This window comes from Ruditapes philippinarum, unplaced genomic scaffold (genome assembly GCF_026571515.1).
Source record: "Ruditapes philippinarum isolate M1 unplaced genomic scaffold, ASM2657151v2 ctg135_1_1_1_1, whole genome shotgun sequence".
In the NCBI taxonomy this organism is placed as follows: domain Eukaryota; kingdom Metazoa; phylum Mollusca; class Bivalvia; order Venerida; family Veneridae; genus Ruditapes; species Ruditapes philippinarum.
This window is the reverse complement of record NW_026862663.1, coordinates 821,953-847,498: the sequence shown is the minus strand read 5'-3', so window position 1 is coordinate 847,498 and position 25,546 is coordinate 821,953. Positions and strand designations below refer to the sequence as shown.

At 31.9% G+C, this 25,546-nt stretch overlaps 2 protein-coding genes across 3 annotated transcripts; both read left to right on the top strand.

The window, feature by feature from the left end:
- The first annotated feature begins 501 nt into the window (after nucleotides 1–501).
- LOC132719800 (WD repeat domain phosphoinositide-interacting protein 2-like) lies at nucleotides 502–16,847 on the top strand. Of its 2 annotated transcripts, XM_060703716.1 has the most exons (11): nucleotides 502–656; nucleotides 1,222–1,388; nucleotides 1,864–2,058; nucleotides 2,594–2,686; nucleotides 3,851–3,921; nucleotides 4,250–4,357; nucleotides 4,715–4,882; nucleotides 5,708–5,725; nucleotides 8,365–8,472; nucleotides 9,191–9,348; nucleotides 14,161–16,847. In XM_060703716.1, exons 1-11 carry the CDS (start codon nucleotides 557–559, stop codon nucleotides 14,286–14,288), a joined length of 1,314 nt encoding a protein of 437 aa, XP_060559699.1. In that variant the 5' UTR covers nucleotides 502–556; the 3' UTR covers nucleotides 14,289–16,847. The 2 variants fall into 2 exon arrangements, with proteins under 2 accessions (XP_060559699.1, XP_060559700.1); XM_060703717.1 differs by lacking the exon at nucleotides 5,708–5,725.
- A 1,198-nt stretch (nucleotides 16,848–18,045) lies between these two features.
- LOC132719799 (uncharacterized) lies at nucleotides 18,046–24,912 on the top strand. The gene is made up of 6 exons (XM_060703715.1): nucleotides 18,046–18,654; nucleotides 20,373–20,612; nucleotides 20,952–21,059; nucleotides 22,238–22,384; nucleotides 22,713–23,243; nucleotides 23,546–24,912. The coding sequence occupies exons 1-6, from the start codon at nucleotides 18,600–18,602 to the stop codon at nucleotides 24,322–24,324; spliced, it is 1,860 nt and encodes a 619-aa protein (XP_060559698.1). The 5' UTR covers nucleotides 18,046–18,599; the 3' UTR covers nucleotides 24,325–24,912.
- The last annotated feature ends 634 nt before the right edge of the window (nucleotides 24,913–25,546 follow it).

Below are 25,546 nucleotides of genomic sequence, written 5' to 3'. Positions count from 1 at the left end.
TCAATCAGTGTGTGTGTATGTTATTAAGTGAACACGTTTTTGTTTCATTTTTTTCATATTACTTTACAAACAAAATGCATCTAAGGAAACACATTTTTATAAGATCTATATTAATTTTATCGAATCTGCAAGACAAATAAATAACATTTTTTTCTAAATATACTTTATTTCAGCAGAAGTACAATATATAATTATAAAATAATAAGATATTTCTTATTATTCATTTACCTTAACAACATGCAAAGCAAAGTTAATACGTTATATATATTTTTGTAAAGTGGGCCGAGTTGACCCGTGCCGAATTGGTATAGGGCCGAGTTGACTCTTTTCCTTTTTGAAGGTTACATACCAAGCTTTGTTGTTATTTATTTCTATTTTCTAGCTTCATTTATTAATGGTAAATATACAATATATATTATTATGTGTATATACATGTAGGTATTTTAATATACCAAACATGTAATCACATAACAAGTTTGTCTTGTTATAACAAAATTTCATCAAATTAAGATCAATAATATATAAGTTCTTTACAGATTCGGTAATAATTCTGTGTATGTTATATTTCAGATCCTTAGCGGTAGGCAAGAAAACTGGATACAAATTGTTTTCATTAAGTTCTGTGGAAAAACTTGACCACATTTATGATAGTAATGGTAAAGTTATTTCTTCAATAAATAAGGACAAAATAGAATCATAGGAAAAAGCTGATAAGATGTTTCATAACAGTACATTTTTATAATTATTTGAAATCTATAGGTAAAAAAATTGAGAATGAAAATGATTTTTGTCACATTCAAATAATTCTTTTTGTAGAAATATAAGACTACACAGTAGAAATACAAAATGTATATATCTAAACAAATAATGCTATTTATTCTATATTTGTTCATGTGGAACTGTTTTTCATAATATATATGAGCCGCATCATGACAAAACCAAAATAATGGGTTTGCCACCAGCATGGATCCAGACCAGCCTGTGCATCCGCACAGTCTGATCAGGATCCATGCTGTTCGCTTTCAGACCCTATAACATAAACAAGTAAAGAAACTGATAGCGAACAGCTTGGATCCTGATAAGACTGCGCGGATGCGCAGGCTGGTCTGGATCCATGCTGGTCGCAAACGCATTAACGTTGGTTTTGTCATGATTTGGCTCATATGTTTAATTATGATAGTACATGTTTTCATTCTATTAGAATTATTTTATTGTTTATAGCATGTGAAGATATCAGCATTGTGGAGAGATTATTCTCCAGTAGTCTGGTTGCCATTGTTAGTCTTTCATCACCAAGGAAACTTAAAGTCTGTCATTTTAAGAAGGGCACAGAAATATGCAACTATAGCTACTCTAATTCTATATTAGCAGTAAAATTAAATAGACAGGTAATTTATAGTATTACTGATAATTATATAATCAAGAATTAAAGGATTAGCAAAAAATAAACTTGAGATTTTGTCGTTCAGAATTTAGTGACTCTAGTATTTCTAAGGTCTAGTCTATTTTTCCAGAAACACATTGAAATTAGAATTAAAATTAATTGCGGAATTGGTAGATGACAAATGTTGAATGTCAAATTTGCATTTTTCTGTCTGAATATTGCTCATAAATACATAAAGGCATTAAAGCATTGTTACTTATATTGTTTTTATTCAAGTCATCTACATGATAAACAATTGCTGTGTAAAATGTTGATTAAATGCTCGTTTGTGCTTGAAATAATTTGTGGAGGGGCACCTTAGGTCTTCATCCGCCAGTTAAGCTTGAAAGTCACAATAAGTACCTTATACTAATGAGATTATTTTGCTATTTTATTTGTCTGAATGAATTTCTCAATGAAATTTTCTTGAATTGTTACAGAGACTGATAGTATGTTTGGAGGAGAGTTTATACATACACAACATAAGAGATATGAAAGTTCTACATACTATACGTGATACCCCACCCAATCCACAAGGTTTATGTGCACTCTCCATTAACAATGATAACTGTTTCCTAGCTTACCCCGGTAGTAACCAGATTGGAGAAGTTCAAATATTTGATACAATAAATCTGGTAAGTTTTCAAGTTGTTCACAAGCTATACATTTTGTATAAGTTTTTTACTTTAAAATTAAAGGAACCTCACTGAGTTCCAAAATCAAGCAAAAAACCCTTAAAATTTGATTTTCTTACATAGAACAGGTGAGACACCTAAAACTGAAAGATATGCAAAAGATTATAAGAAATATTATTATTTTATTATAATGAAAGCAATTAATTTTTTTTTGCTATTCTTTGCCTGATTTGAGTGAAAAGTAATTATTCTGGAAAAGCGAAATGACTGAATGAACTGAAATTTTGCACACACATAATTGGTCTATACCAACATCAAATAGAACATTAATTTCAAAAAATATTTTCCAGACCGGTCATGAAAAAACCAAAGTGGAGGCCCTTTAAGATACAAATTAGTTAGAATGAGGGATAAATATATTTTGAATTTATGTAGAAGGCTATTGTTAAGTAATAGAAAATCATTTGAACCATGCACAACACATATGGGAAATTTGATATGATATCATATGTAAGAAATTATTTTCATATTTCAGCGAGCTGTCACAATGATACCAGCACATGATAACCCCTTAGCTGCCATAACCTTCAATGCTCAAGGAACAAAAATAGCAACTGCTTCAGAAAAAGTAAGATACTAAGTTTATGGCAGAAATTGAGAAAAAAACCTCCATGATCTGTACATTGTGTGCAGATAATAAACCTCTATACTATGCTGAATATGTGTAATGAACTTGTCTTATTTTGAATATAGGATTGTTAGAGGGATTGTAATATCAAAATAATATTTTATTATCTGAGCAGGTAGCGGAGCCTGGTCAGATTGCAGAGATTTGCTGACTGGTGTGTCAGGGTATTAAAGTCCATGTCGTTGCAAGCATTTGTAATTTAAAATGTATTGATAGCTATACAATATGGGGCATCTTTGGTCTTGTGGTAAAGGTTGTTGACTTCAAACCACTGAGGGTTCGAATCCCAACAGGGATTTAGGATTCTTACATGTGAGAAGCTTATAGATTGTGCCTGAATTGATGCACACGCGCACCTTAGGCCTTCCTCCACCAGTAAAGCTGGAAATTGCCGTATGACCTATACTGTGTTGGTGCAACATAAAACCCAACATAAAAAGCCTGAACAATATTGCAATATTGTCAGATATGTTAGCAACAACATTGTCAGATATGTTCAAAAACAATATTGTCACTCAGATATGTTTAGCAACAATTTTATCATTTTCAAAGACAATCATTTTTAGCTTGACTCTGTATAAGAAAAAAGTCAGAACTATTGTGACAGTCATTTTGTTGTTTTCAATGCTGTTCAAAAACGTTGGTCATAAATTTATTTCTTAATGGATTGCCTCCATACTTGGGCATAACAACCCTTTGGACAATACTTTGGGCAGAACAACCCCTTTGGAGACCTTCAAGTTGACTAGACTGAACTTGATCGTGACTCATAAGTGACCTTGGCCTTCATAAATGTTAGATATTGTGACTATCTATCTGACTATCTATCTATCTTACTTGTTTGTCCAACCCCTCTCAAGGAGATAGAAAATTGCTATATCAGAATTGCAAGAACATTGTTTCAGTATTAAACTAGGAGTTTTGTGTATTAGACCAGGGTCCAAGGTTATAAAGAAGTTTGTTCAAAGATAATCCTGAGATTATAGACAGGGCATAGAAAAACTATAATCTTGAAGTTGGATCTACATTTCAAACATTTTTTGTTACTGACTTTGCCTCAGTTTTTGTATTGTTTAGTACTGTGTATTGACCTTGTGTTTGTAGGGTACTGTGATACGAGTGTTCTCTGTTCCTGATGGGTCAAAATTATTTGAATTTAGAAGAGGAATGAAAAGGTATTATTTACTATATAGTTGTGTTAAGTTTGCCAACTTTATTTATCATTGTTATTTTAATTTTGTCTAATAAAATAATGTTGCTTTTCATGATGTTTCAGATACAATACATCTTTTGATAAATTTAGAATTATTGATCAAGTATTGATTTCCCAGGTATGCTGTAACTTTAAGATTTAGATGAATATATAAATCTTGTTTACAGTGACATATCATATTCACTGTGATAGTAACAGTGTTAAAGAAATGACATTTTTTTATGAATGGTAAAATTTTGTATATGTAATTGGTAATATCACTTTATTTGTATATTGATATGTTATTTCAGATGTGTACATATATACTCATTGGCATTTAGTTCAGATTCTATATACCTATGTGCATCCAGTAATACAGAGACTGTTCATATATTTAAATTAGAAACTCAAAAAGACACGTAAGTATTCACTTAAATTCAGGAATGTGTCATTGTATGAAACTTTACATGTATTTTTCTCAAATATTGACCGTATATTATAAAGCAATAAAAATGTCCTCATTTGACAACATTTATAACTTAAAAGTATGTTTTCAGTTAACATATGTAGTGATGTACATGATTAAAAAAATCCCCATAGAATCTTGTCCACTTTAACTAGGGGAGGTAACTTAACTGAAATAATTCAAAACCTGCATACTCGAGAATTTCACAAATGTTCTTTTTGTAGTGATCATACTGAAACTGCTCAATTTTTGTATTTCTTTTTTCTTCTTTAATGTATAATATTAAAAATGTATAAGATATTGTTTGTAGTAAGCCACAAGAAGACCAGTCTGGATGGATGAGTTATGTGAATACAGCCACCAAACAGCTGACAACATATTTACCTAGTCCTGTCACTGATATGTTTAATCAAGGCAGAGCTTTTGCTGTCTGTAAACTTCCTAACCAAGGCCTTAAAAACGTGTGTGCAATAGCTAGGTATGTATATATGTATGTACATAATTTTTGCCCTTTAATGATAATGAAGCCTGTGATTAAGTTGCCACCTCCATTTTTATGCCATTTCTACATAAGGGAGTTGTATTAGCTTTGCCCTGTTTGTTTGTTTGTGTGTCTGTCCATCAGTAGATGTAATGTTGGGCTTCTGTTTTCTTCTGACACATTTCAAGCTTTTAATGACAACAAAAGATATCAAAATTACAATGAAATTTTTTTTCGCAGGAAAGATGTTTTTATGTGACTACTCTGACTAATTATTTAACTCTCGCCATGATAAATTTATTCATGAACTTTTCAATGTTAAGATTGATAATAAGAATTATTCAAAATAAGGTATATTTATCATAAAAATTTAGAAAGAAAATTGACAAAGCTGAACCTCTCAGTGATTTAAAAAAGAAACAAACAAAAAAACAATTAAAAATAAAGAAACAGATATTTATGTACATGTATTTAGATTTGAACATCATCTTGGCAATTATGTTTCTTGTGTAATTAAAAAAGGTTGCCCTGGAACCACACTCTTGGTGTAATGTAAATAAATAACAACACTAAATGCTTCTTTGTCAGTTACTAGTACATGTACATCAACAGTGACTCTATGTGAACCAAGTTTTATAGACATCTGTTATACTTGAACATCCTAGCAAAACTGTATTAGTGCTCAATTTTGTAGTATGATGATACTAGAAATTTAGATTTATGTAAAAAAAATAAAACCATAACTGTATAGATACAATTTAACTAGAGCTATATAATTCACCAGAATAGCACACATGTGTAATTTTGTAGTCATTATTACAGTGTAAGGGAAGCACAGAGGTAACTATAGTTTGAAAGTAACCCCCGTAAAGGGTGTATTTGGTGTTAATTAAATTGATTATTTCTTCTTAACCCAATACATACTGCACAATACTTATTTCTACCTTCTTAAATTATAAATTATTTTGTATAAGCCCTCTCAGAATTACATTACTAGGAGATATACTTTAACTTACATCACACTGTCTGTGCATAGATTAATCTTTAAAGCTGCTTTTCACAATCATTTCTCACTTGATTTAGCAGAATTAGTAGATACAATTTATTAAGGGAATGTATTGTTCTAGTTGTTTGTGTGGAAACTATGAAAAAAAATCTTTTTGTTAAGTGATGATTGTAAGATTTTTTTAGCTTGATATGTCCAAACAATGGAATATTTAAATAAAAAGACTTAAGTTTAATGTAATCATCTTTCATTGTTTGACGGGAGAGTTGTCCTAGTGGGCAAAATATCTGATTCTCAATCCAGGATTGTTGGTTTGAGTGCTACTGGAGTTATTATTATGTTTCCTGATATGACATTGGAATCCACATATTAATTTCTATTTTAGATAATAGACAGTTGTAATAAATTTTATAAATATGTGTTTGTTATCACAATGATATATAACTGGTAGCAACTTTGGAGCCATTGGCACAAACTTTTTCTGATTGACGCATTTGGTGGCGCAAACTAAAATTGACCCAACTTGAACCTTGGTACTAAGACTTGTTAGGAACAGCCACCTTTTATCTTCATGATCTAGCTAGAATTATATTTCTTTAGCTGAATATTATTTGTTTGAACTGACTACGGTTTAAGATTGAAAACAATATGATGGAAGTGGGTATGGAAGGGATAAGTTAAACTCACAGTTTGATTGTTAGTGTGTAAGCATTGTAAGACTGACATTTTCACAAATCAAAACTTCACTGTGTGAGACATAGCTGTGTTTGTGGTTTTTATCTTCCTAAAAATACTGATTCAAATTTTAGGTTACAGCTAACAGCACATTTATTTATATGAAGCTTTTGCTATGTTTTGCTGTAACATGATTATTGTTATGATAGTAATCACTACTCCGTTTTAGATTACAATAAAGTCACATGTGATTTTTTGTTGTTGTTGTAATGAGAATAAATAGAGATCAATTCTGTCTCACACAGAAGCACACTTCCCTGTCTGTAGAAGTTACAAATTAGCATCAGTACTATGTTAGTGTATATGTGACAGTATAAACATGCTAATCCTACATATTGTTTGTGATCAAATAAGAAAGTATTTAGTTGATATGTCAGCTATATTTTCTTGTATCTTCCTGGAAAATATAAAAACATGATGAAAGTCCAACAGACTTTACTCTTTCAATTTTATTGTAATGGGTGAAAGAAAATCACAACCTCACTGTTTTTCTAACTTTTGTTGCAAGATTTAATCCATTTGATGATTATTTATTTTAAATTGATGTTTAATTTCTTTATTTTTTAAGATTTTTTCTCACATAAAAGTTTTATAAAGGCTTTCTGATTCATCAATACATGTCTATGCATGCTATAATGTTTATATTCTCCTCTTCTTTGAAATCAGCATGAACACTGGGCTTTCTTAGTATTTTAAGGATTGATTCTTTAACTCGACAATGCTTTAAGCAAAACTGAAAATCTTTTGTCCTAGTATTAACTAGGCCAGTCCTTCCAGTCTGACCAGGCTCTATACTCTCTGCTTAATAACTTCCTATTTCATTTGGTGACAGCCCTAAAAATTATTAGTGGACCATTTTTAATATTGAAGAACATGTTCCATAAAACAAAATCAGCAAGTTTAGGGTTAAATCTTTTTGAAACTGTGTTTACTCATTGAAGAATAATTCTTGATATCCCCTCGTTTCTATCATAATAAAAAAAAAAGAAAGATTTTCTTGAACTAAAAAAAAAAAATAAGTATATAAACTATCAATCTAAAATAAAACCAAAATTCAATGTAATTGTTTTTATGCACAGTAAGTAAAGTCAATGTCTTTAATTACATATCTTCCAATTACCATTAGTTTGATTCCTTTAAAGAGATCCTCGAAATTTATGATATATTGATTATGCTAAGATTTAGATCTTGAGAGATGTCACAAAAGTTGTTAATAATCTATTTTAAAAAGAAAATCAACAAGAAATAACCAAAGATTAACTGGTTTGATTTAAATGATATTCATTTTGTTGTAAAGTTTTTAAAATGATAAAGAGATAATTTGTCAATCAAAAAGTAGATCTTTGACAGTTCTACCAATCAGATGATATATTTCTGGACAAAAAGGATAGGCAGATTGGCCGAGTAGTTAATGTAACAGATCAGTAATTTAAGGAACACAAGCAGCATGGGTTCAGACCCTGTCAGGATCAAGCCCTTGGTTCTTTGAGGAAGAAACTTTACACTCATTGCTCAGTACTGGTTGGTTTCAGGAATGGATTCAAGAGTGTGTCTAGGATAATAGCTTCCTGCACAATCAAACTAAAATAAAATCTGTATGAACTAAAAAAAAAATTTTTTTCTGTAACACAAAGCTACAGATATTATTTCAGTATTATTATTTCATACATTATTAATACATGTATACATTTTGTAGTTTTATTTCAAGCACATTTTACATTATTTATTATTATTTCAGTATACAGAAAATCCCTCGCCTGCTTGTAGCTTCCCAAGATGGATACCTGTATATATATAACCTAGATCCTAATGATGGAGGGGAGTGTACTCTTCTTAGACAACATGGGTAAATTGAAATTCACTTCTCTCTTAAATTCTTTTAAGCAGTTTTATTGTGTTTTTTTTTCAAAATGCAAACATTACGTTATTTTTCAAGTTGTGAAAAACAAAAATGTCTGTAAGTTTGAATCTTCACTATATTTACATTTCTTAAAAAAGATTTTTATTAACAGTTAAAATTTAAATGAAATTAAAATTATTGAACTTGTGAAATATTATGTGAAGGTCCAAAGTGCAACAGAATTTGTTTGCTTTACTGTAAGATATGTTTAGCTTTACTGTTCGAAGAATTGGGAGAGTTATCATACTCACCCAGTCATCAGCACCAGCGTCACACTTAAAGTTTTGCATGCAAGTTGATAGCTCCAAAACAACTGAAGGGAATGGGTTGAAACTTCAAACGCTTATTTAAAAGCATAATAGGTCACAGTGGAAGGGCCATAACTAACGCTGACATGGATTTTGACTGAATAATTGCCCTTTTTAAACCTAGAAAATTTAACATTATTAAGGCTCTTGTTTTACTGACAAGCACTGAGAATAGTCAAGCCCACTTATTATTATGGTTTCTTTTGGAGTCTGTAAAAACTCTCAAGCTTTGTAGAGTTTTGATAAACGATGTTACTTTTGATAGATATTTGAACCTTAGGAGAACATTGTCACAAAGTTGAATGAATTTCATTATTATAAACGTAATAAAATTGTTGTTTGTTTATGTTTGTTAGTTTGGATGGACGTTTGTGTGAGGGAGGTAATGTTTCTGAGCCCCCTACTGGAAGTTCTGATAGACCACTAACCCAGCAATCAAACCCTGTCAGCTATGCAGGTTCACTGAAGCGTGCAGAACCGGCAGGAGATGGTACACCACCTCGGCACAACGCAGGTAAGCCTGTCCCCAGTCCCTCTACGTCGCCATTCCGTCTGGAGAGTTACGCCACGGTCCTGCAACAGGGCAAGTCAGGACCGCAGGAGGTCGGGGAGGACCAAATATCTGAGATAGATATTATACTTGATGGAAGAGGTAACTGTAAATAATGCACAATGTACTCATTACCAAGTATACTTGTTTCAGCATGTACCTTATGGTGTTAGAACATTTCAGTTACCTTTTCATCATCATAGACCTTAACATATAACATGACTTTGATCATATCATCTTGACAAGTGTCCTTAATTTGACAGCTAGCATGACCATAACAGCATTGTCTTGACTATGATAAAAACTTTAACTCAAATATATCTATGACCATTAACAAAGCATTGACTCAACATTACATGACTTAGATAACTTACATATAACATGACTTAGACTATTCTTGTATAGAATTTTAGCCATTGCAAACCAGTATTTTCCTAGTATTGTAAAGTATTTCTGGAAAATAATGATTAAGATAAAGTGTAGTTAATTTTGAGGTTTATTAAGAGGTTTGGAGGTTACATGTTACAAAACTGAGTTTAGCACCCTGTCCTGTTATACTTCCTTACAATAGATTTGGTTGACTTGGATTTTAATATAAGGGAACACATAAAAAAGAGATAGCAGTCATCAGTTATAGTGGATCTGCTGTCAGATAAAAAAATAATGTAGGCAATCTGTGTGTGAAACTAGTCCTCATATAACTTACTGCTTGTTAATATGCCATTCACATTATTCCCTGTTTATAACATTTAAACAACTTTTTTTCTAAGACCTGAAGATATTTTATATATCCGTTTTGAACACACTTTTGTGAATTTGTAAATTAAGTTGCTTGGTTGAATCAGTTATTTAGGAAACTGAATATCTGTTATTTTCTGCTACCAGTGGGAATGATAATGATATATTGTATATTATAATATACATGTACATGTATTTTCATGCTTGATATCTAACATAAACAGTGACCTTTGACACAGAACAATCAGTATAACCACAAAATGACATTATTGTGGAATACTGAAATCATTGTAAGATAGTAGTGCAAAAGAAAGACAAGTTTAGACAGAGAAAGTTTTATCATTTTACTGTCATTCATCTTCATTTCTAATACTTTATCATTAGAACTTTTATTTGTTCATTTCACTGTACATTAGTTACCATTAATTTATGTATGCATTTTACACCATCAGCCTTTAAATTTGTCACAATTTTATTATTCCTGTAGCTAGTTTCTGTCATGGTCAAACTTTTACTTAATCTTCATTTGCACCTTAAAATGTAGTAACAGTTTTATGAGAGTGATTAACATATGCTTCAACTCTATGGTTAAAACTGTTAGAAATTTTTCTTTAAATAAAATTGTTAAATTGGCATGGAAATGGTCAACAGCTAGGTGACAGTTGAGCATGGAAAATCATTATTAAATTATTTACATCTATTGTGAAAGAAAATTTGCACTTATGCTCACTGTAACAACAATTTAAAGAATTAACATGAAATTATATTAAGAGATACTATTTATATACATGACCATCTAATCAGAATTTTGTTAATTTCTTTGTGTGAAATCAAAAACAACAATTTATAATTTAGAAATCTATATCAGAATTGATAACTTTTGTGCTCTTCCATTAAGCATGTATTCATGCTGATATTTTGTTCATGTTGCCGTGGAACATGTTGTTTTAATGCAATGAATTATTTGTATAATAAATTAGAGGCAATATAAGGATAGTGCTATGAGAACAAATAGATTTGTGCAAACTTTTGTCTATGAATCTGTTGGCACATTGTGTGTTATAGAAGTACAATGTATATTCCTGGAACAAATTTTAAAGTATTGTATATGTTGTATATGTTAAATGATCATCAGTTTGACTCAGTATCTTACCCTATTGTAAATATATTGTAAAGATTCTGTAACAGTACTTACTTTGTATGGTATTGCAACAGAAAGTCTGTCAACAGGTAATATTGCATTAACAGTCACAGTGGTGTATATATGTACTTTTCACAGCAGGATTGTGGGATATATGCTTCTTCTCTTTTCTTTTCAAGATTTTCAGGAGGGAAATATTTTTGAAAACAATCTCATACATGTTGAATTTTTAGATTTTTTATTTCTAAATGTATTTTCTTGTAAAGTCGTTTAACCACAACAAGTCTGAGATATTTTGTTCACCTGAAATTAAAGTTGAATGTCAAAGAAACAAATGAGCCATGTCACGACAAAACCAACATAGTGGGTTTGCGACCAGCATGGATCCAGACCAGCCTGAGCATCCGCGCAGTCTGATCAGGATCCATGCTGTTCGCTTACCAACTCAATTACAAGTAGAGAAACTGATAGCGAACAGCATGGATCCTGATCAGACTGCGCGGATGCGCAGGCTGGTCTGGATCCATGCTGGTCGCAAACCCACTATGTTGGTTTTGTCGTGACACGGCTCAAATGACTTTCACAATAGCCTAAAATAAAAATTTGGAGGTGTACATATTTTGTTTCTATCACATTTGATTTGTATCTTATTTTGCATGGGAAAGCAATTTTTGTTAAATATTGAACCAGTATATTTTTATTCTATTTTCATTTCCTGTGGGTTCGAATTCCAACAGGAACTTTGGATTCTTTTGTGTGAGTAAGTTATCCAGCTGGCTCATGGAATGTCGGGGTTCTACTCGGGTACCCATTCGTGCCTGAAATAATGCACGGAAGGGCACCTGAGGTCTTCAGTAAAGCTGAAATGTCGCCATATGACCTATACTGTGTCAGTGTGACATAAAACCCAATCAAACAAACATGATATATATATGTATATTTAATGTTACTTTTAATATTCTGTTAAACTAAGTGATTCCTTTCTAGTTAGCTACTCTTAGTTATTTGCCTTCAGGTTATAGATTTTAATCTTACTGAGTTAGTATAGTCATTAAATACATTTTATTGATTTATGAGCAAAGATTACATCTCTGTCAGTTCATTAAAGGTTAACAATTAATCATTTATGAAGGATTTAAGTTATAAGTACAATTAAGTGTAATAATTCATCTAAGGCTTTGCCTGTCTTTATGTTTCATTAAATGCATGTTTGTGCCATTATTATAAAGGGAGGGAAATGCATGACTTACCTATTTAATAAAAGAAGTTGTTTAATTTTTATTATTTGCAAGCATACTTCATTTATTTGCATGATAAAAATGGTTTATTTTATTACAAATAAACTGATACTGTATGTGTTTTGTATTGTTGCCAGGTGAAATGATGTAAAAATATTACTGATCATATAGAACTTCCTATGTTCCATATAGGCCATTTATATAATGTTTATGTTTTAAGTGATCTTTTTAGCTCACCAAGCACAATTTGCTCTTAGTGAGTTTTTGTGCTCACCCTCTTTCCTTTGTTTGTTGTTGTCAACAATTTCTTTAAACAACATCTCCTCTGCAACCAATTACTGTATTTTGATTACACATCAAAGGGATGATCCTTGGATAGATAGTGTCCTATCAAAGTTGTTCAAATGAATCTCTACCAAGATTGTTTAAATCATGGTCCCCAAGTCAAAGTTGACCTTGCCCCCGTTGTCATTGGTTAATTAAAACCTTCTTAAATTTACTTCTCTGAAACTTTAATGGCTATCGCTTTAGATATATGGCATTAAACTGCAATCCAGTTGACCTATATCAAAATTACCCCAGCCATGGGGTTCATTATTTTTACATCAATTTATATAGGGAATTTTTACTTAATAGCTCCTCTTGTTAGAAATTGCCAAGCCGAGAGCTTTTATATTTGGTTTGTAGATCATCTAGAGGTTTAGTACATAGGCTGTAAAAATTATATCCTTGAGACTAACTCCGGGGGTCATCAATGTTACATAGACTTTCATAGGGAGAACTATAAGAAAAATCTAACCTTTCTTTGAGATACATGAACAATCATTGTGAGTTTCATTGGCAGGACAGTACATCCTCTAAATTTTGAAGGTTTAACTGACTTCATTATAGTTTATAAAACCATAAAATTCATGCTCTACTGACAAAGTGACATTTTGGGGTTATTTGTCACCACTGTTAAAATGTTCACACCAATACCATTTTGTCCTCAGGTGAGCAACTTTTGGCCAATGCAATTCCCCATAATGTTTATGTGTTTTAATGAGAAAATGGAAATGCTGTTATCAAATGGGAAAGCCATTCTCTGATAACCCTTTTCATTATGATTCAGAACACTTAAGATGGTGACTGGTGTTTAAATCTATGTATATACATGTATCTGTCCTTGGAGTTCAAAAAAAGAATTATAAAAAGAAGCTGTGCATGTGCAATATAGTACTGCTCAGTATTTTATTATTAGACAGCATAAGCAAAGTTAGATCAGCTGTAGACTAAACCTGTTACTGACATTTTGACACAATCATAGAATTAATCCTGTTAGTTTTATGAATATCAACTATCTAATTAATTCCATTTGCATTTAATTTCATATTAAATAAAACATATTGAAATGCTCATTTTTTTAAAAATTTGCCAAAGATCACATTGTTATTATTTTTCTTTTAATAATGACTTACTTGTCAGTAAGTAAAACATTTAATTAAGTCCTGATAACATTATGTTTAAGGTAGATGTTTTGCTTTCTTTATTAAAATGAAATAACGGTAAAGGTTAAAAATGTCCAGGTATTGTAATATTCCTGTTCTTACTGTTTGTATATACAGATATTTGTATATAATTTATTGAGTAGAGCTGTAAGATTATTTTGTATATTTTCAGATTCTCAGCCATTCCAAGAGTTTGATCAAGGGGCCACGGGACAGGATGTAGCAGCTGGGACAGGACTGAATGCATTACGATTGGATGATGACAATGAATTCCCTCCCATGACCCATAAAGTTGATTGACACCTCAATATAGAACAATCTATACTGGAAACATAGGGATGGTAATGTGTAAGTGTAAATGGTTATGTCATGTAACGGACATGGTGCGAGACTCCCCCAGATATATCTACAGTTCTGCATTTCTTAATGTATTCTAAAACCTTATAACTACTACACTGAAAATGTCTATATGTATACAATACTTTTCCTTTGTATTTCTGAACATGTTTGTTAGTATTGTTACACATTTTTATGTCTCTGGTACTACAAACTAGGTGTATATTCTTTAGCAATAACATGCTTTACACTGTTCTGCTATTTTGCATTTCCTGAAAGTTCCTCAGTTTAAAAGTTCCTTAGTATAATAAACTCGAAAAAATAACAATACTAAATAAAAAAAATAATTCTGTTACACAATCATGCCCTATGCTTATCATCTTCAATGTTATTTTACTGAAGATTTATCTTTTTTACTGCTACTATCAATAGAGGGATGTTAAATCATACTGATTTTATTGGAAGGGCACCTTACAGTGTCATATCATTTATATTTTTATTCCTCGTATTTTCTACCTTACAGTTGAAAATATGCATGTTACCAGGTTGTTGTATTTATTTTTTAAGGTAATTGGGTTGCTAGTCACTTGATATATTTTTGCACTTTAAAATTCTGCAATTTATTGGTATAATTTGATTGAAAGCTGCCTTAAATGTGGTAATGTAATATTCAATTTACTTTATATTCATCCTAGCATATTGTTCCATCATGTTGAAGTTTGTTGTATAAATGACAGTATATAAACCATCCTTGAAATAAACCATGTCATCTAATGATTTAAGCATAGAATGAACCATGTTCTTAATTTACCATATTTCATGGTCTTTTCCTGCTTTGGAATATTGTACATTTAATGTGAGGGACTGTGACATTGAAGTACAATGAAGTACTAAAATATACATACAGGCTGACCTGACTGTATACATGGTAGGTCTGTCGACATGTTTACAAGTGGTAGGTCAGCCAACCTAACTATACTGGTGGCAGGCTGACGTGACAGAATGCTTGTGGTAGGCCAACCTAACTGTAAAGTGGTGGTAGGCCATTACCTGGCTGTTTACTGGTGGCAGGCTCACCTGACTGTATACTGGTGGTAGGCTGACCTGACCTAGATATATACTTGTGACAGCCAGACCTGACAGAATACTTGTAATAGGCCAACCTAACTGTAAAGTGGTGGTAGGCCAACCGGACTGTTTACTTGCAATTTAACATTTAAATATTTGTCTTCTTGAGATTATTATATAATTTGACAATATTGTCAAATACATATAACAAGGCTGTGAGATGACTGCATGTATATTTAAATGGATTTGTCTTCCTGTCCAATACAGTAAACAAAAGTTTCTTTAACACAATGTTATAAATATTTCATAAATATTAAGATTGTTTGCATTGATTGACAGTGAATTATCAGCATTTAAATGTGTGATTTTAAGAATAATGTTTATTCAGAGTAGTCACAGGATAGTTAAAATGAAATGTTTATGTGATAGCAGATATAGTAGAAGTATACAGTGATTTATGTTGACGAGATTGCTTAACAGAAATTGAACTGTACCATATACATGTATTCCCAACAAATCTATGTGGAGACATTGTGACATTTTTTATAAGCAAGATTATTAGTCAACTTTGATTCTTTGTTAACAAATTTGTTGTACATGTATAGAGTAAATTTTAGTTACTATATTAGTTGTATTTCTTTCCTATGTAAGATAGTAAAAGTTGGTTTCTCTTTTTTAATACAATGTTAATATTTTGTACTTTTTCAAAGCTTTATATGTTTTAAGACATATGTAATATAATGTGACAGACAAAATTTGAACTCACATGTTTGTATGTATATTTATGTAGCAATATTTTTACATATATACTAATGATAAAATGTCTGATGATTGTGAACAGTGTCATGTGATTAATGGTGCTTTAGTCAGCATAACTCCCTAGCTCCTTGTTGCTTCCATGAAATTATATACTAACTCCTCCCTTGAAACGTGGAAGTTTCTATAAATATATTCTGTAAAACTTTGTAAAAGTGACCCAATTTTTCCTGATAATAAAATATTATGTTTCAAATATTGATTTGATATTAGAGTGTATATGATAAATGAATAGCTAATTAAATGATGCGAACTTTCGGTTTACAACATATACCATTAACATTTCCCATGCAACAGTGCTTCTGGTTGTTGTTATTAAACATATTCCAACCAAACTTTCATTGTTGTGATGCTTTTAATTGTAGTTTCTTAACACATGTGTTATTTAATATAGATTTAATTTCTAACGATTTGTTTTATTTAATACCGAGATAATAAAGTATCTGATTCTGAGACTGAAATGTGTGTATATGATATAAGAATGTTAACACTAGGTAATGGTCAGTAAATTATCATATTAGCTGCATATATAGTTACCATATTCATGATTCAAACATTATTTAGTTTTATTGTGCTATTCATTCGTTGTTAAGGCAAATCTTATTTGATACAAATAAAAAAAATATGAAAATGGTGCAATCATGTGTTGTTGTGTCTTCATGTTTTGTTGTGCAAATTGTGATGTGGAAATGCTTATCATTTGTGCATTAATAGAAAGTATAATGGTTAGAAGATAAGAATGTTCAAAGGAGAAAAAAAAATATTTTAAATCACACAGAAAACAGTCGATAACATAAGACCTCGGTGTCCCCACCGCTATTGGTTTTGTCAGGGACTCTCATGTTAGGTAGCTTTTAAGCTAGCTAACGGGAGGTCGATGGTTCTAAGCCATTACTATATAATTATCATATTCATCCCCTGGAAAAACTGGAAAGTAATCATGTGATCTCAACATTATCGGTATCACTTGTCGTTAATTTGTCGAAATCGTATTACTAAAACTACTGATAATGAATTGTTGATTTTTTTCACCGAGTTTGATGTGACAGTAGGCAATTATGAATATAACCAACATACAACATTGTATCACCAGTAGTCGGCGATTGTATTGCTGAGTTAGTAAAACAAGTCGAGCTATTTTTATCCACGACAGAACTGCTACTGTCTTTGATCATCTTGAATACCATAATAATATTATTATCCGTTCTTCAAACATTACCGTACTCTCCCAAACTGTCGTCTCGACAGTAAAATTTACTCTTGATTGATCATAGACTGCCTTTAAGTGGTAACATAGAAGTACAGATAACTCCAGGAGCATCGCTTTTATACCCAAAAAGAAGACAATATATTAGGAGAAACTTTCTTTATCATTTCAATTAAGGTCTACTGTTTATATAGACCGATGTTTTAAAGGTGATATCTTATTTACACCAGGTGTTACATATTTTGCTGAACACATAGAGACAACGAAGTATTGCCCGTACAGGTTTCTTGCATTATTTTAATATATTTATTCGAAACAAACAACATGTTTAGATTTAATTAAATGTTCTGCCTGAATTCGATTTATTCATTTATGATTTTTTGTAATTTATTATTAGATCAAATTCCTTATTTTGTTGATAACATGAAGTCATACATCAGTAAACTGTAGAGAGAGTTGTCATTAAATTGCCGTTCTACTATATATTACACTATTTATTATACAAATATTTTTATTTGATTGAACTTAAGTATGAGAGATCAATTTTACGAAAGATTTTCGATATATCCCATTTTGATTGAAAACTGAAGAAAAGTTTTACTTTTACGGCGTATTAACTCGTAAAATCATTATAGATGTAATATTGCACCATAAATCATTTAAGGACATTAATTTGTTTCGATTAATTCAAATCTGCGGAATATCAATATGGCAATCTGTTTTATTCGAGCTTAACATTTACCACTTGGTTTTAAGACATTAGGGAATTATTATGTTTTGTGGTAGAGATAGGATTGACGAGCGAGTATAAGTGATCGGTAAACAAGAATAATTCGCTTGTCAAATAAGAAACGAGCTCTTGACTTAAAACGTGCATTATAAAACCGGCGGGAACGTATCTATTACGTGCAAAATCTACAATCAATAGAGCTCATTGAACCCTATTAGGCTATTTTGTTTGTGTTCAGTGAAAAGTGAAATATAATAAGTGGAGAAAAGGACCTGCCATGAAGAATTTACGATTTAAATTATTACTACACACACTGGACTTTTCGGAAGGTATTTGACCATTTTGCAGCGATTCAAGAAGAAATATTTTTTTCATGGAAGAAAAGAGGATTAAGAAAATTCACACCTGTTTAATATTGCGGATTAGGAGGTTGCATAAATTTACATAAACTATAATGAACCGAAGTAAATCAGCCGGTGCGCCAACACCGTCTAAAGCCGTGATTGAAGGTAAGTTGTAGGCTTTGTTTAATACGATGGTTTAACATATCAACAAAAATGTAAATATATATACTAGTATTTGAACATAAATGTTGTTAAGTTAAATTTCGAACATTTTTTTCTTCAAGTTTGAGTCGTTGAAATACTTAAGTTTTATTTCTCTTTGTTATAGATTTTTTTATCTATTTTGGAAATTGTGAATGATAAAACATATTAAGTCGTTAAATACATATGGAATAGCTAGATAAGGCACTGCTGAGATTTGTTATGCCCAACGACTATATGTTTAAGGTATGCAACAAATAAGGAGCGGTGGCCTAGTGGTTAAAGTGTCTGCCACTCAACCAAGTTTCCTCATATGACAGGTTTGTCCCGGGAAGACGTCTCAAAACTAACATAAATTATAGAAGTAACAATTGAGCGGCTATTTTTAAACTAAAATAAAACCCGTCTTTTATTCATGCAGACAGTACAACACAAAAGTTGTTCACATCATGACACTTGATCAAGGTTTTTTTGATCAACTTGATACGTTTTACAACTTTCTTTCACACAAAGAAAAATACACTTAGTTCAAATGTTAAAATGTTAAAACGATTACAATATAAAGAAAACCTCGATGTTTTAGAAATGAATTAAACCATTGAAGCAAAGCGTTTATTCAATAAATCGAAAAGAGCAATTCAAAATGGATTGACTGGGCGAAACCTTCATTCAGGATTAAGTATAGTGCGGAACATGTCTTTTTATCAAATTATATATCATTATACACGAATGTTACGATTATATTATGTCTTGTAGTTGTAATGAAAATGACACATGAATAATTTTATTCGTTAATTTAATTTAGTCTTGTTATTTTACTCCGATATGAACACTTTTTTAGTCATACCTCTGTGGTATTTTCAACTACTAGGTATAATGGATAACTAAACAGTGTCTACGCAAGTGACCGAGAAATGAGAGATAAATATATGTACAAATAACCCGCCGGAGAAATTTCACCTTGCTCGAGGAACGAACTAGCGACTCCCGGATTACAAATTCAATGCTCTTCCTATATTTAGCTTAGTAGGGGAATGTAACTAAAATATGTCCATATGACACGTATGCTTCCCCACCCCCTTATTCCACTGTTTTGACAGTCTATGGACGGAGAGCCTGTCAGGTGAACAATGTGACAGAAGGACGGACGTAAAAAAGGCAATTACGAGGATGAACATACAAACTACAGAGTTAGAGAAAAAAATTGAGAATACATAATTATAGCACACTATAAAGTCACTTATTATTAATAGATTAAACAATATATAGTCTAATGATACTACAACCATGGTTACATATTTATACCATTTCATATATATTCAATTTATGTATTTTGCTTGAATTATAGTAGTAAAAAACAACAACAACAAAATAATACTTCCAAATTTCAAAAAGATTACCAAGAGCTTAATAAGGTAGCATTCAATGTGCCATGAGATTAAGATTATGTATATCTAATTTAAGGAGTTTTTTTTAATATGAAAGTTACAAAATATCAAGTTTATCAGTGGAGTAATAATGCATTTTCAATACATATTCAATATTGGCATATCGGAACTGCTGAAATATTCGGTATAACATACTAACATAATATTGCTGAAGTGTTAATTTCCGCCTAAAAGCAATGAAATACACGACAATGATATAATTTTAACTAAATTTTACACATCTTTTTTAAACAGAAATTCGCGCCACGTGCAAACAGATCGCGCCTTATATCACACATGAATGGAGGAGCGTCTGTGAGGAGCTCGGTGTGGCAGAAGACATTCTGGACGAAATCGAGGCTACACACGTGAACTCCCCGATGTCTGACCTAGCCTTCTGTGGGTTGTGTAAGTGGACAGATATTATAGGGCGTGGCTCATGCCAGGGAAAATTACAGAATGTTATTAAGATGTTTGGACTAAGACGTGCTGGCGGTTAGTGAAGTATATTCTCATTAATTCTCAAAATGACTTCAAATATTAGCAAACATTAAGTTATACAGCTTTATAGCCCTAGTTGTTGACTAAAAGTCTTAAGATATAATGGAATAAATTGACATTGTTGTTTGTTGTACACCAATTTGTAATAAATATGAATGGCAGAAAAATTGGTAGATTTGGCTTTTAATATTTTTAATAAAAGTAATACCAAATAGGAAAAGGTCTTTAAGTGAAATTAAAGAGTATGCTTATAGAGACCAAAGATAATGGTCTTGATAAAACTCGGAGAAAGGAATTATGATTTTAACAAGTTTAAGTCTGTTTTAATTTCAGAACAACTACGGCGTTTGTCTGAAAGAAGAAGTGTTCCCTATATGGGACGACCAGTAACAGTTGCCGTCACACAAGAAGTTTCGGTCAACAAACAAGCTAAACAAAAAGGTAACGTTATGAAAAGATGCACACTAGCCACATACACATTTTGCTGTGGTTGCCGCAAATGTCTCTAAAGATAACATGGTTTGACCTTCGCATGTGTATTTTAAGGAGATTCATATTGTTGGCTCAAGTAAAATAAAGATGTTCCGAATGTACAAAAAAAGTTTAGGCAAATAGACATTACCTCGCATTTTTATATGAGACGTTATGGCTAAACCATATCCGATTGTTTTTAATTGGTAATCGACACTAATTCAGGTATTACTGACACCAAGTAATGTATTACTACACAACACTATGGTATCACCAGCACCCTGTCCGATGTAACTATATGACTGACACTATAGTATTAGTGGTGTCATATTCTGTGTTACTACACGATACTGTTATAACTGTTCCTTGTTACTACAAGCCTCGTTACCGCCCAATGGGCGGATCACCTCGGGACGGATATTCCGATCCGAACTGCAAACATATGTCAGATATTTTTTCATGCATATTCTACCATATTCCATTATATTTTTAATTCTTTATCTTTATTTTCTATGAAAATTTATATCATTACTACCGTAACTACTTTCATTCAACAGCGTATGAATTACAAAATCATTCATAACGGTACAATGACGTCATCTTTATCGTGCAAGTGTACAGCACGCGACTCATCTGGAACCCCCCATGCCAGATGAAATTTCCGGCATGGGTAAAACTAACGAAAACGCCAGTCTGATATGCAAGAAAATATGGTATCACTGAAACGTTAGTCTGCGTTAAGTACACGACACTAAGGTATTACTGGTATCATATTTATACTGCACAACACTATGGTATTATTGGTATCATGGTCTGTGTTACAACACGACACTGGTATCACTGGCATCATGTTCTGTGTTACTAAGTGACACTATAGTATTAGTATTTTTTCTGTGTTAAGTACATGGTACTACAGTATTGTTGATGCCATCTCTGTTACTATACATTACTATGCTATCGATTATTGTCGTATATAGTGGTTATGTGATGTGATACTCGGAACCACATGACACTTTGATAACACTTTTATGATGTCATGTTCTACTGGTATCACGATGTCATCATGTTTCCGTTACCATACGACAACAGCATTATCTATGTTACTATCCGCAATAATGCTATTATTGGTATGTTTTATGTTACTTCAGCGCTTGCTGACCGTTTATCCAGACCAAAATCCAACAGGTCATCGGACAGCGACTCTAGCAAACAGAAAAAGAAAACTACTACGCAAGTCATGCCAGGTGTTAATCCGCTCATTGTCCAAGTGGCTCCGTCAAAACCAACAGACAAGTGTATGTATATCGTTTTACAACTATTACTACGTCCTCCATCGGCGTTTTTTTCTATACATAATTATTATTGTCATTTTAAGTGTCACTTAACTGAAAGGTAACACGTGCTTCTAGTCCTATCACGTGATATAATCTGGGTCCTTGTATCTCTGTACCTAATAATATCAAGTTTTAATAGAACCAAATACAAATTTTTGCAGCAATCTAAAGATTTTAATCTCCCTAACTTTGTCCATTCTGTCTTACCTGTCTAATACTTTGCCCGTTTAAATAACTTGCAATTAATGGATACAGGCAGATAAATGAAACGTTCTTAAATATGTTTTAGGTGAAGTGAAACTGAAGGTAACTGTGAAAGGTGTTCAGCGAATCGACAAAGAAGAGCTTGAACAAACACGTGATGACTTTAAATCTACTAAAGATGATTTTAAAAGCACTTGCTTTACTTTCGTGAAGTTAGTGATAAAAAACAGAAAAGCCCATTTTCACGAGCTAAAAGAACAATTTGGATTCGAGGAAATTTCTATACAAAGTATCAGCCAAGTTGGGTTTAACATTAACATTTTTATTCTCTGCTCTTCATTGGGTGCTTTTGAGATTCTTTATCAAAATTACATATCTGGACGCTTAAAAAAGATAGTTCACAGTACGTTGGTGACACGTGATCACTTGGTTAAGTTAAAGGCGAGACAGCTCGAACTGTCTATAGATATGGAGGACGGAATGGTAAATAAGTACAGGGATATTTTAATAGTTCGTGGACCAGCGGAAGAAAATGTTCTGCACCCTGTTGATGCAATAGAATACTTTCAATGTGATGATGATGAGGACTTGTCAATGAAAGATGATAACAGTCTAGGTATGTCCTTCCTCTAGAAAATTCCTTCTTTCTAGAAAATATAAGATAATAAAACAATCTAATATTTTATTACTTTGGAATATGTAAAAGAATGTTGTAAAAATTGTAAAAACATCATTAACTAGGCGCATGTCCGGATTTTTTTGACATTATCAAAATATTCTTCATACATACCGTGTTAACTAATAAACAAATATAACCTTGGTCTGAATTTTTAGAGAAGTAGAAAAGTTTATTTTTTCTAGATACATTTAATCATTGTTTACCTTTCCTTGCTGAATGCCGTCCTCTATTTTTTAAAGGTGAATTGTGCAATTTCGATTTGAAAACATGGCAGCAAAAACTACGCAGTCAAATTGTAAGAGCGGACGAAAAAATCACAGAATTTGAAGATTCTATCAAAGATTTGTTATTAGTTATTCGTATTGCCAGGAAAGAGGAGACGCCGGAAATGACGTGTTTACAGGATATCATGAACTGCTACCATCATCTTAAATTCAGCAAAAGTGTAGTCGCTCAAAGTTCCCGCAGCAATGTTGTTTACACATATTTGGCTATTGTAAATTTCATACGCATAATTGTTCAAGAAATAGGTGAAAATGCACTTCCTATTTCATTTGATGAAACCCTAGATCCTAACGCGTGTGACACGTTCCATCGTTTACTCGCGCAGCTAGAGGGTATGCTTCATCCGGGTTACTTGTTTGAAAAAGATGAAAACGTTACAAACACACACGTGATGACAGGTTTAGAGAAGGAAATGTTTGGGTCGTTCTTATGTTATTTGCCAAAACTGTTACGACTCCTACATAGTTTATGTGATACACTTACAGTCACTACAAATGCAGACGATATCGCGGACAATGAAAGTTGTTCCGAAGCTAAGGATCAGAATGATTCAGGTATAGCTCTATCAAAAGAAGAGAACAACAATAGTGAGAATATTGAAGACAAGAACAGTGAAACGCAATCTGATGATTCAACATGTGATCAGGTCCCTGCTGATAAAAGAAAACGAGACGAAGAACTCGGTAAAGCACAAGTCATCAACTACGTACAGACATGGACGCAACCTATATAAGTTATGGTTATATTAACAATATAAATGCACGTGTGCTATGTGGAAGAAAGGATGGATGCAGTTAAATATTCGCCATTTTAAATCTTGTGGATACATATATTTGATAAAAAGGGGTTTGAGTATGATATAGTCTTCCTATGGGAACCATTATAACTGACGTGCATGTCTGTGCTTGCGGAAAACGGAAAAAAATGATTTGCATTTTCTCCAGACATCCGATTTATCATACACATTATTGCAGTTTTCCTGAGATTGCTCGAACAATATTTTAGATAAAATGACTATTGAACAATACGTTTTCAATTTTTGTTAAAGAAAACATACCAATTAACTTACTTATAAACAAGTATGAAAATATTTGGATTTTATTTAAATAAAAATGGACGAAAATGTAATAACATTTTTCAAATTTCAACAATCTTTTCAATAAAATTGATATGGGGTGATGTTTTGTTAAGACGAGGCTCAGATTTAAAGCGATAGTTAACAAGCGCAAATATCTAAATCAAGGGATACTTAAATATAACTCTGATGAATCTAAAAACAATATATTTATTTCTGCAGTTCAGCCTTTCATTCATTTGATTTCACCAAATAATGTCAACCATGTTGTCAATATGTATCATGTATTAAAATTAAATCTCAAGACGTATTTTTTTTTTGCTATAAGCAAACAATCTTGTGTAATTTATACCAACATTTCCTTACCAGTATGTTTTGGACGAAACTCATTGTCAGTGTTTTTTGCGATGTAATATTTCACCATATCAGTTTGTTTTGAAACAAACAAGTCCAAATATTTAAACTATTATGTATCACTACATTTAGTTTTGTCGGAAAAGTAAGTCCTTGTCTGATGTAGTATACAGCAGTTCATTTTTGATAAGGATTTATCAAGACTTTGTCGATATATTTCTACACTCTATAGCACTTTTTATTTTTATGATATGTTATTTCAACAAAATAATAGTACGTACATTACAATACAAATGTATATATGGATTGTAAAGTAAGGAAAGTACGTTTCCAAATTCTTTTTCATGATGCAGTTTCGTCAGCACAGCTTCATGAAATATGACCGATAATATTCAGTCTTATTTAAAGGTATTCTCAGAATCAGTGTTCCGAGATCTTTTAACGTGCTCATTGTACCAGAAGACAAACGGACCTTCAGTGAACTCACGAGTAAGTTATGACTGTGTCTCACGTCCGATGCTTGTAT